Source organism: Salmo salar, chromosome ssa16 (genome assembly GCF_905237065.1).
Source record: "Salmo salar chromosome ssa16, Ssal_v3.1, whole genome shotgun sequence".
Classification (NCBI taxonomy): domain Eukaryota; kingdom Metazoa; phylum Chordata; class Actinopteri; order Salmoniformes; family Salmonidae; genus Salmo; species Salmo salar.
In genome coordinates this window covers 54982334-54994595 of record NC_059457.1, presented here as the reverse complement: position 1 = coordinate 54994595, position 12262 = coordinate 54982334, and the positions used below count along the sequence as shown (strand labels likewise).

Here is a 12262-nt window from a genome sequence, read left to right as displayed (position 1 = left end):
TTTCGTCCAATAACAATCCATTTGATCGCTTCCTAGACGGAACATCTCCGTAGATCTGTTGGTGGTGTTGATGGAATAAACTGAACGCGATTCAACGTGTTTTCTTGCAACACATAGACTGAATATCTGCGAAACTAGGTAAACTGACTGCCACGAACAACCCTAGTAAACAGGATGTCAGAGAAGAAAATGATTTGTCTAACGTGTTTGTCCCACTGAGGTATAATTAAGCTATAATGCCCGAGGGGGTGTGGTATATGGCCAATATACCAGGGCTAAGAGCTGTTCTTAAGCACGACGCAAGGTGGAGTGCCTGGACACTGCACTTAGCTGTGGTATATTGGCCATATAACACAACCCCCCCGAGGTGCCTTATTACTATTATAAACTGGTTACCAATGTAATTAGAACAGTAAAAAAATTAAATTGTCATAAGTGATAATGCCCTCAAAGCCGGTGTTTGGATGAAATATTGGCACGGGTGTTGTTAGGCCTGAGACGAAGTCGGAAGTCCAGCAAACTGTGGCAATATATGCTCCAAACACCGCCTTTGAGGGCATTATCACTTTTATAGAACGGGTTACCAACATATTCAAATAATGATTGACATATTTTCATTAAAAACATTATTTTGATGAATTTATTTATACTAGTTTATCCTTCCACAATATATAGACCCTGACACAAATCTAGGGTTACTAGAGACGCTACCCAGTCGTTCAGTATTTTGGTTCTGTATCTATGGACACGACCCAGTAGTTCAGTATTTTGGTTCTGTAACTATGGACACGACCCAGTCGTTCAGTATTTTGGTTCTGTATCTATGGACACGACCCAGTCGTTCAGTATTTTGGTTCTGTATCTATGGACACGACTCAGTTGTTCATTCTAAATGTTCTATTGCCAGACTGGCTGGCAACGTTCTTATCGATTGCTTGCTAACTAGCCAACTAAGGCTAACCTACAGTCACGTCAAAAAGTGCAGCCAGAATAACAGCAAAGTAGCTGCATTTCCATTTGTTTAAGCTGTTTTCTAGTGACGTTTATTTGGATACATCCATAACAATAAGCTAATGAGGAGTGATTTCACCTGGCATAGAAAATGCTATTTCGTCAGGAATGTTGTTCAGAGGAGCTAGCCAACAACACAGCTACAGTAACACAATCACTTCAAACTGAATGTAGAAAGACTGCAAATGATCTGCGTTTCGTTTGACCTTTTTTCAATATTTTTTTGTTTGTTGTATATATCCATAAAAATGATGCCAGCTGATTCATGATTTCGACTGGCTGAGAAACGCTGTCTGCCTGTCTCTCTCGTCCCGACTCCCGACACGTTCATTACTATGGGACAGCTGGAGATGGAATTTGAATATTGAAACAATGTGGAACGTGACAATTTGTGGAATAGACACCGGCCGGAATGAGGTTTTAACCAATCAGCATTCAGGATTAGACCCACCCGTTGTATAAGTTGTGATATACCACGTCTGCCAGCCAATCAGCTTTCAGGATTAGACCCACCCGTTGTATAAGGTCTGATATACCACGTCTGCCAGCCAATCAGCATTCAGGGCTCAAGAGAAAGCTCAGTGGACGGCAGAGGGAGAAGATAGAGCGAGATGAATTTTGTCATCGATGAAACATTTGATCTCAATACTGTTTTCTGTTTCCAAAACTAAAATCGCTTATAAACAGAATGGACTACGTTTTGTAGACTTTACCCATTGCCAAAGTAAAAAAAAAAAAAAGTGAGTTGTTTAGAAGGGGTACAAGGACGAATTTAGTTATTGCAAAAGTGCACTTCAGAGTAGGCGTTCCCTGATGGAAATATGCAAATACATGCTAGAACACGCCAATAGGCTCTCACTAGTTTGTGCTTGGCTCTGCCCACCTCCTTCCTTTTCCTTCCCACTATGATTAATTTGCTCCCTTTGGGAAACGACAGGCAGTGGTCTACCTTTGGTTAATTATAAAAAATCTTTGGTAATAATGTGCAGCTTGAATCAGTTATAGAACCCATTTCCCCTATATGGTTGTGAGGTCTGGGGTCCCGCTCACCAACCAACAATTCACAAAATGGCACAAACACCAAATTTTGATTGTGCATGCAGAATTCTGCAAAAACATCCTCTGTGTGCAACCGTAAAACACCAAATAATGCACGCAGAGCTGAATTAGGACGATATGCGCTAATGATCAAAATCCAGAAAAAAAGTTATACAACCATCCAACAGGAGCGGAATAGGTGGAAAGGAATTAGCAACATCTAAACACATGGTTTCCAGACATTATTATAAGCCATCTTCCCCTAAGCAGTCTACGCTGAATGAAACCCAATCTAATCATGAGAAAACAACAACAAAAACATAATTACTGAACACATTGGAAAGAACTAACCACCAAATAAAGGAAACAGGAACGCTATTTTGCCCTAAACAGTGAATACCTGATAATCGTGACAGGACCCAAAATGATGGAAAGCTTTGACTATGTACAGACTCAGTGAGCATAGATAGCCTTGTTATTGAGAGAGGCAGAGCTGACAGGCTATGTGCAACACTGCCCACAAAATGAGGTGGAAACTGAGCTGCACCTAATTTCCTGCCAAATGTATGACCATATTAGAGACACATATTTCCCTCAGACCCACAAAGAATTTGAAAACAAATCAGATTTAGCTTCTTAAAGTTGCCAGGATGTCACGTGTCTATACTAATATCAGTACACTCATAATAACTTAAGCATTACAACATTTTTATTCGATCAAATCAACATAAAAACACTTTTGTTGAGCAAATTCGACACTCGCATTGAACCCCATACAAAAGTTCCTTGCTTGGTGGGCGAAACAACGAAAAATCGCCACCTGCTGGAGGGAGACAGATTTCCCACCGACTCGGGCCTCTCTATATCCGCGTCTCATCCGGTTTATGCCTTCGTCATTAGTTACCACAGCCACGAAGTTATAAACGCGACTATTTCTACAATATATCTTCTTATAATGTGAGAATTTAAACCTAACCCTGACCTTAAAAATAAATGTATCCAATACTGCTTATGTATAACCCTAACCTTAAATTAAGAGCAACAAGTACATTTTTGTTTTCATGAATGTTTACGATATAGCCAATTTTAACTTTGTGGCTGTGGTAACTAGTGGAAACCGGTTTATAATAACCAACATCACATGAGCACAAATGACGTTTATAAAACCTGCATCATCATGATCTGACGTTGTTATCGTCATACAGATGAGCACTGTGACAGTTAATAGTCCTAATGTTATTTAAATCAATATACAATCAACCGTAACAGTGGTCATTTGTATGAAGATGACAAAGTCAGATCATGAATGATTCCTTGTTCAAATAGGGATCGCTGGTGTGTGTGTGTGTGTGTGTGTGTGTGTGTGTGTGTGTGTGTGTAAGCTATGTAGAAAGGTGTTCTGAATTAAAAAAAACTTCCCTACTCCTACCCCCCCTTCTCTACTCCTACCCCCCTTCTCTACTCCTACCCCCCTTCTCTACTCCTACCCCCCCTTCTCTACTCCTACCCCCCCTTCTCTACTCCTACCCCCTTCTCTACTACCCCCTTCTCTACTCCTATCCCCCTTCCCTACTCTTATCCCCCTTCTCTACTCCTACCCCCTTCTTTACTCCTACCCCCTTCCCTACTCCTATCCCCCCTTCCCTACTCCTATCCCCCCTTCTCTACTCCTACCCCCTTCTTTACTCCTACCCCCTTCTTTACTCCTACCCCACTTCTCTACTCCTACCCCCTTCTCTACTCCTATCCCCCTTCCCTACTCCTATCCTCCCTTCTCTACTCCTATCCCCTTCTTTACTCCTACCCCCTTCTTTACTCATACCCCCTTCTCTACTCCTACCCCCCTTCTCTACTCCTACCCCCTTCTCTACTCCTACCCCCTTCTCTACTCCTACCCCCTTCTCACTCCTACCCCCCCTTCTCTAGTCCTACCCCCCCCTCTCTACTTCTACCCCCCTTCCCTACTCCTACCCCCTTCTCCACTCCTATCCCCCCTTCCCTACTCCTATCCTCCTTCTTTACTCCTACCCCCCTTCTTTACTCCTGCCCCCTTCTTTACTCCTACCCCACTTCTCTACTCCTATCCCCTTCCCTACTCCTATCCCCCTTCTCTACTCCTACCCCCTTCTTTACTCCTACCCCCTTCTTTTTCCTACCCCACTTCTCTACTCCTATCCCCCTTCCCTACTCCTACCCCCCTTCTCTACTCCTATCCCCCCTTCCCTACTCCTACCCCCTTCTCTACTCCTATCCCCTTCCCTACTCCTATATTCCCTTCCTTACTCCTATCCCCCCTTCCCTACTCCTATCCCCCTTCTCTACTCCTACCCCCTTCTTTACTCCTACCCCCTTCTTTACTCCTACCCCACTTCTCTACTCCTACCCCCTTCTCTACTCCTATCCCCCTTCCCTACTCCTATCCTCCCTTCTCTACTCCTATCCCCCTTCTTTACTCCTACCCCCTTCTTTACTCATACCCCCTTCTCTACTCCTACCCCCCTTCTCTACTCCTACCCCCCTTCTCTACTCCTACCCCCTTCTCTACTCCTACCCCCTTCTCACTCCTACCCCCCTTCTCTAGTCCTACCCCCTCTCTACTTCTACCCCCTTCCCTACTCCTACCCCTTCTCCACTCCTATCCCCCTTCCCTACTCCTATCCTCCGTTCTCTACTCCTACCCCCCTTCTTTACTCCTACCCCCTTCTTTACTCCTACCCCACTTCTCTACTCCTATCCCCCTTCCCTACTCCTATCCCCCCTTCTCTACTCCTACCCCCCTTCTTTACTCCTACCCCCTTCTTTTTCCTACCCCACTTCTCTACTCCTATCCCCCTTCCCTACTCCTACCCCCCTTCTCTACTCCTATCCCCCCTTCCCTACTCCTACCCCCCTTCTCTACTCCTATCCCCCTTCCCTACTCCTATATTCCCTTCCTTACTCCTATCCCCCTTCTCTACTCCTACCCCCTTCTCTACTCCTACCCCCCTTCTCTACTCCTACCCCCCTTCCCTACTGCTACCCCCCTTCCCTACTCCTACCCCCCGCTCTACTCCTACCCCCTGCTCTATTCCTACCCCCTTCCCTACTGCTACCCCCCTTCCCTACTCCTACCCCCCGCTCTACTCCTACACCCCTTCTTTACTTCTACCCCTTCTCTATTCCTAACCCCCCTGCTCTACTCCTACCCCCCTTCTCTACTACTACCCCCTTCCCTACTCCTATCCCCCTCCTCTACTCCTACCCCCTTCTCTACTTCTACCTCCCGCTCTACTCCTACCCCCCTTCTCTACTCCTACCCCCCTTCTCTACTCCTACCCCCTTCTCTACTCCTACCCCCGCTTTACTCCTACACCCCTTCTTTACTCCTACCCCCTTCTCTACTACTACCCCCTTCCCTACTCCTATCCCCCTCCTCTACTCCTACCCCCTTCTCTACTTCTACCTCCCGCTCTACCTCTACCCCCCTTCTCTACTCCTACCCCCTTCTCTACTCCTACCCCCCTTCTCTACTCCTACCCCCCTTCCCTAGTCCTACCCCCCGCTTTACTCCTACACCCCTTCTTTACTCCTACCCCCCTTCTCTACTCCTATCCCCCTTCCCTACTCCTATCCCCCTTCTCTACTCCTACGCCCCTTCTTTACTCCTACCCCCTTCTTTACTCCTACCCCACTTCTCTACTCCTATCCCCCTTCCCTACTCCTACCCCCTTCTCTACTCCTACCCCCCTTCCCTACTCCTACCCCCTACTCTACTCCTATCCCCCTTCCCTACTCCTATATTCCCTTCCTTACTCCTATCCCCCTTCCCTACTCCTACCCCCGCTCTACTCCTACCCCCTGCTCTATTCCTACCCCCCTTCCCTACTGCTACCCCCCTTCCCTACTCCTACCCCCCGCTCTACTCCTACACCCCTTCGTTACTTCTAGCCCCTTCTCTATTCCTAACCCCCCTGCTCTACTCCTACCCCCTTCTCTACTACTACCCCCCTTCCCTACTCCTATCCTCCTCCTCTACTCCTACCCCCTTCTCTACTTCTACCTCCCGCTCTACTCCTACCCCCCTTCTCTACTCCTAACCCCCCTTCTCTACTTCTACCCCCCGCTTTACTCCTACACCCCTTCTTTACTCCTACCCCCTTCTCTACTCCTATCCCCCCTTCCCTACTCCTACCCCCGCTCTACTCCTACCCCCCTTCTCTACTCCTACCCCCGCTCTACTCCTACTCCCCCTTCTTTACTCCTACCCCCACTCTACTCCTACCCCCCTTCTCTACTCCTACCCCCCTTCTCTACTCCTACCCCCCTTCCCTACTCCTACCCCCCGCTTTACTCCTACACCCCTTCTTTACTCCTACCCCCCTCACTCCTACCCCCTTCTCTACTCCTATCCCCCCTTCCCTACTCCTACCCCCTTCTCTACTCCTACCCCCCGCTCTACTCCTACTCCCCTTCTTTACTCCTACCCCCGCTCTACTCCTACCCCCCCTTCCCTACTCCTACACCCCTTCTCTACTCCTACCCCCCTTCTCTACTCCTACCCCCCTTCTCTACTCCTACCTACCCCTACCCCCGCTCTACCCCTACCCCCCTTCTCTACTCCTACCCCCCTTCTCTACTTCTACCCCCGTTCTACTCCTACCCCCTTTGGTCCATCCTGTGATTACTTGTTAATCTCTTTTCCCTGCAGCTGTCACCTCCCAATCAATCACATTTATTTTATAAAGCAGTGCTTTACAGATACCCAGCCTAAAACCCCCCAAAACAAGCGATGCAGAAGTACAGTGGCTTGGAAAAACTCCTTAGAAGGCAGGAACCAAGGAAGAAACCTAGTGAGGAACAAGGCCAGTCCTCTTCTGGCAGTGCCAGGTGAAGATTTAAGAGTGAGGCATATGGCGATATTGATCTGGTATTGATGTCGACCCAATATCACCATCTGCCGGCCTTTGGGCTAGAAGTACATGTGGCTATTAAGGTCAGATAGTAAACCAAGACGTTTAGATGTTCATAGATGACCAGCAGGGTGAAATAATAACCATGAAGGTTAAAGTGTGTAAAAGTTTAACACCTCAGTAGTCAATGTCAGTTGTCTTTTCATAACCAGGCATTCTGAAATTCAAGGTCCGTGAGGGAGCATGGCCGGGTGAATCAGGTCAGGGGTCCACGGCAGCAGGCAGGACAGCAAAACTTGATCAGCCAGGAACAACTAGGAATCGTCAGGCCAGGTAGTCCTGACAGAGAGAGTGAAGGGGTATGTGAGAGAGCATAGCTAACATTTTACATTTTAGTTATTTAGCAGACGCTTTTATCCAGAGCGACTTACAGTAGCCAACGCATACATTTCATAATTTGTTTTCTTCTCCGTACTGGTCCCCCGTGGGAATCGAACCCACAACCCTGGCGTTGCAAACGCCATGCTCTACCAACTGAGCCACACGGGAGCTAAGAACACACAGTACAACTGCCCTGTTATTACTTGTACTAGCTGCTTTTAATGAAAAGTATCATTATGTTGAGCCACATCTCACGTTTTATTACATTTTCTATGGGGGAAGTTTTATTATTTACTACGGTAACGTTCAAACATCTTTTTAATACCATACACATATTTAATCTGCATCCTACACTTTTACCAATATGACCTGAATGAAGCTTCTCTCACATTCCAATGTAGAAAAACGTTTGGTGATATAAATATGTTGGACGCTAGATGGCAGTAAATCATGATAGGATAGCTATTCAAGAATGCATATGGCAGACTGACTATTTGGGCCATTCACTTGAAAGTAGGCAAAATTGGTAGCTATCCATTTTCAATGTATGATACGGACAATTAATGAAACCAATTAAAACAAATGCTGAAATATAAAACATTTTATTTTCTGAAGACACTCAAGTGTTGCATGCCAAATATAATATATGTAAGCTACTGTGTAGTTATTCATGAAATTAAAATAACTTGTAGAATAAAACAGACAAAAAAAATGTCTGAATGGGATTTTAAGTTTCAGACGATGGAGTGATCCATAATAGCACAATATTCTACAAAAACAGTCCCCCCCCCCACACAGACACACACACACACAAAATCTGGGGGACTTCTATAAATCCACACACTCGTCACATAAATCAAATCAAATCTTATTTGTCACCGAATACAACACCTTACAGTGAAATGCTTACTTACAAGCCCATACATGAAGCATGCAAACAAACTTTATAATCAAAACTATATTTCCATCCAAACTGAGGAATTGATCATTATTTCACTTAGTGAAGTCCATTATCCTTTGCATTCATCTGACCATCATCAATACAGAGATCATAAAATCACAACGTCACGTCCTGTATTTTTCGGTCATTCTTATTTCCAGCCACTAGGGGCTGAAAATTCTGCTTTATTTAGAAGCACTGGGAGAATCTCAATTGCTATTTCTTTGAATCTTCGCATTCTCTCTCCTCGCCTCCTTCTCAAAACCAATTGGATGAGAAGTTCAGAGGTCCCTCCGCTCTGACCTGCTCATCCAATGGGTTTTGAGTAGGTGAGGAGAGAGGACGTGAGGAATCAAGGGAAATAGCGATTGAGATTCTCCCACTCTGTCTGGGCCATATGCTCAAATTTATACAAATATTCCATTGCTTTAAATTGAAAAAAATATATGTTTTTATTGCCTTGAGCAAGTAGGGATCTTTACTCGTCAGGCATGGCTTTAACTGATGAAAGCGATCAGCTGCTTGGCAAAACACTTGACGTGTATGTTTGCTTTAAATTGAATATTTGCCCAGGAGTAAAAGACGGGTTGGTTGTTTAGCAACAAAACCAACGCATGCACAACTATGGGGCAAAACAGACGTGGTTGGCTTGGATTGTTAACAACATGTAAACTATATTTCATCTACAATGTTTATTGAAAACATAAATAAAGTTGCACAATGAGCACTTGTTGTCTCTCAAATACATCGTTACTGTTGTTGGCTAGCTAGCAAATATTAGCCATATAGGCATAGACGTGACATCAGTCAAAACACCTCAAAACAAGACATGGAATCAAGAACAAGATCAAAACGAGCCACTTACGATTGCCCAACATGCCAGTTTCTTGTCATTGTTGCTAGCTGTCTGGCCATCCAGAATCAGGGCAGTTTCTTGTCATTGTTGCTAGCTGTCTGGCTATCCAGAATCAGGGCAGTTTATTGTCATTGTTGCTAGCTATCAGGGCAGTTTATTGTAATTGTTGCTAGCTGTCTGGCTATCCAGAATCAGGGCAGTTTATTGTCATTGTTGCTAGCTGTCTGGCCATCCAGAATCAGGGCAGTTTATTGTCATTGTTGCTAGCTGTCTGGCCATCCAGAATCAGGGCAGTTTCTTGTCATTGTTGCTAGCTGTCTGGCTATCCAGAATCAGGGCAGTTTCTTGTCATTGTTGCTAGCTGTCTGACTATCCAGAATCAGGGCAGTTTCTTGTCATTGTTGCTAGCTGTCTGGCCATCTAGAATCAGGGCAGTTTATTGTCATTGTTGCTAGCTGTCTGGCTATCCAGAATCATGGCAGTTTATTGTCATTGTTGCTAGCTGTCTGGCCATCCAGAATCAGGGCAGTTTCTTGTCATTGTTGCTAGCTGTCTGGCTATCCAGAATCAGGGCAGTTTATTGTCATTGTTGCTAGCTATCAGGGCAGTTTATTGTCATTGTTACTAGCTGTCTGGACATCCAGAATCAGGGCAGTTTCTTGTCATTGTTGCTAGCTGTCTGGCTATCCAGAATCAGGGCAGTTTCTTGTCATTGTTGCTAGCTATCTGGCCATCCAGAATCAGGGCAGTTTCTTGTCATTGTTGCTAGCTGTCTAGCCAGCTAGAATCAGGGCAGTTTATTGTCATTGTTACTAGCTGTCTGGCTATCCAGAATCATGGCAGTTTCTTGTCATTGTTGCTAGCTGTCTGACTATCCAGAATCAGGGCAGTTTCTTGTCATTGTTGCTAGCTATCTGGCCATCCAGAATCAGGGCAGTTTATTGTCATTGTTGCTAGCTGTCTGGCCATCCAGAATCAGGGCAGTTTCTTGTCATTGTTGCTAGCTGTCTGGCCATCCAGAATCACAACACACGTCCTTCTGCCTCTTAGAAGCGTGTTTTGTTTTTGTGTGACGTCGTCAGTTAACCAGTCTATGTAAGCATAAAGAAAACAAGGAATGTGACAGAGAGAGCTATAGAAAAACATAGATCCAGATATAGAATAAATAGAATGGGCATTCCCATTCAAGTCAACGGTTAACTCTATGGATCAGTATGTATAGACTACTACCTCATAATACAGCTGGAGAATCTGTACTTGTACGTCACAATAATACTGTCAAGCTAAATCATAAATACCCTTGTTCAAAGCAGACGTAGCTAACGAGCTTATTCACATTGATGTTCCAATGCCGGTGCGTTTGTTGAATTTGTTTGTGAAGGCCCCAAGGTGCTCGTCAGTGGCAGTGGCAGAGGTTCAGTGCAAACTGCTGCAGGTGCATAACAACAACATATCTAAAACTCTAGAGGAGGGATGGCTGTAGCTCAGACAGACGCCGGTTGGCTTAGTGCCAGTCTGTTTGGGCTATCATGACAACTCCTTGTCACTCACTTGTCCTGACAAACTCCTTGATTGAAAACACACAAACAAACATGTTTGGCTTGACAATGACAGCAATAGAGTTGTCAGGAGCTCGAACAGATCTGGGACCAGGATAAGGCTCTCCTGTCCTACACTGGCGGATGGGGCAGGATGTCCATCGTGTGGCCGTGAATCAACTCATCCTCCGTTGTCACTTGTCCCGGAGCAGGTAAAACACCATGGCCTTCAGGTAATGTCCACAGGCGCAGGTAGCAGACACCAACCAATGGGAGCGGAAGCTGGGGTCCGTGTTCACCACGCACTTTGTGATATCAGCCTATGAGAGGAGAGAGAGTGGGTGACAGTCAGCCTATGAGAGGAGAGAGAGTGGGTGACAGTCAGCCTATGAGAGGAGAGAGAGTGGGTGACAGTCAGCCTATGAAAGGAGAGAAAGTGAGTGACAGTCAGCCTATGAGAGGAGAGAGAGTGGGTGACAGTCAGCCTATGAGAGAAGAGAGAGTGGGTGAATGTCAGCCTATGAGAGGAGAGAGACAGCATCACTCAGATACTGCACGTCCCAATTACTCAGATACTGCACGTCCCAATTACTCAGATACTGCACGTCCCAATTACTCAGATACAGGCACGTCCCAATTACTCAGATACTGCACGTCCCAATTACTCAGATACTGCACGTCCCAATCAGATACTGCACTCAGATACTGCACGTCCCAATCACTCAGATACTGCACGTCCCAATCACTCAGATACTGCACGTCCCAATCACTCAGATACTGCACGTCCCAATTACTCAGATACTGCACGTCCCAATTCTTCAACCTTCTCCCAAAGTGTGCAATTGTATACTTCCCATCGTGGATATACCAACAGTGGACACTCCCTCCAGCCAATGATTACAGTAATCAATACTTTTAAATCCAAGAGGGGACATGTGTGCAAGAAGGGTGGAGAGTCAGGACACAGACATGGGACCTCTGAGGGAGAAGGGTGGAGAGTCAGGACACAGACATGGGACCTCTGAGGGAGAAGGGTGGAGAGTCAGGACACAGACATGGGACCTCTGAGGGAGAAGGGTGGAGAGTCAGGACACAGACATGGGACCTCTGAGGGAGAAGGGTGGAGAGTCAGGACACAGACATGGGACCTCTGAGGGAGAAGGGTGGAGAGTCAGGACACAGACATGGGACCTCTGAGCAGAAGCTGGGCACTTATGACTTCACAGGTCAAAGTTTTCACAGGCAGTTGAGGGATGCCCAATATACCAGTCAATTTCCTTTACACAGGGAGTGACCCTTTAACAGTAAGTCTATCACCAATGAATACCAAATAAATTACCTGCATTAACAGGACGATATTATATTACAAAAATGTGTTTGAGACATGCCGCTCTACTCAAATAGATATTATCTAGACTAGAGGTCAGGTTAAAATGTTTAAAAAACACGTTTACATTGACCATGTCCAGAAAAAAAAAGTAGAAGGAAATATGGCGAACGTGCAAGTATGCAACGTCCCAATCAAACAAAACACTGTGATCTTAACAACGCATATTTCAAAATACCACTTGTGACAATTGGTCAAAAGGTTTTGACTGGCAATAAAAAA

General features: G+C 45.6%; 1 protein-coding gene across 1 annotated transcript in view; it reads right to left on the bottom strand.

Annotated features, from left to right (window-relative positions):
* Positions 1–7905: 7905 nt before the first annotated feature.
* LOC106574198 (bcl-2-related ovarian killer protein homolog A) overlaps positions 7906–12262 on the bottom strand; it is a 42101-nt gene continuing 37744 nt past the window's right edge. The window contains exon 4 of the mRNA XM_014149864.2: positions 7906–10973. Within this exon, the coding sequence (XP_014005339.1) occupies positions 10848–10973 (126 nt within the window). The 3' untranslated portion in view covers positions 7906–10847. The remainder of the gene's footprint in view (positions 10974–12262) is intronic.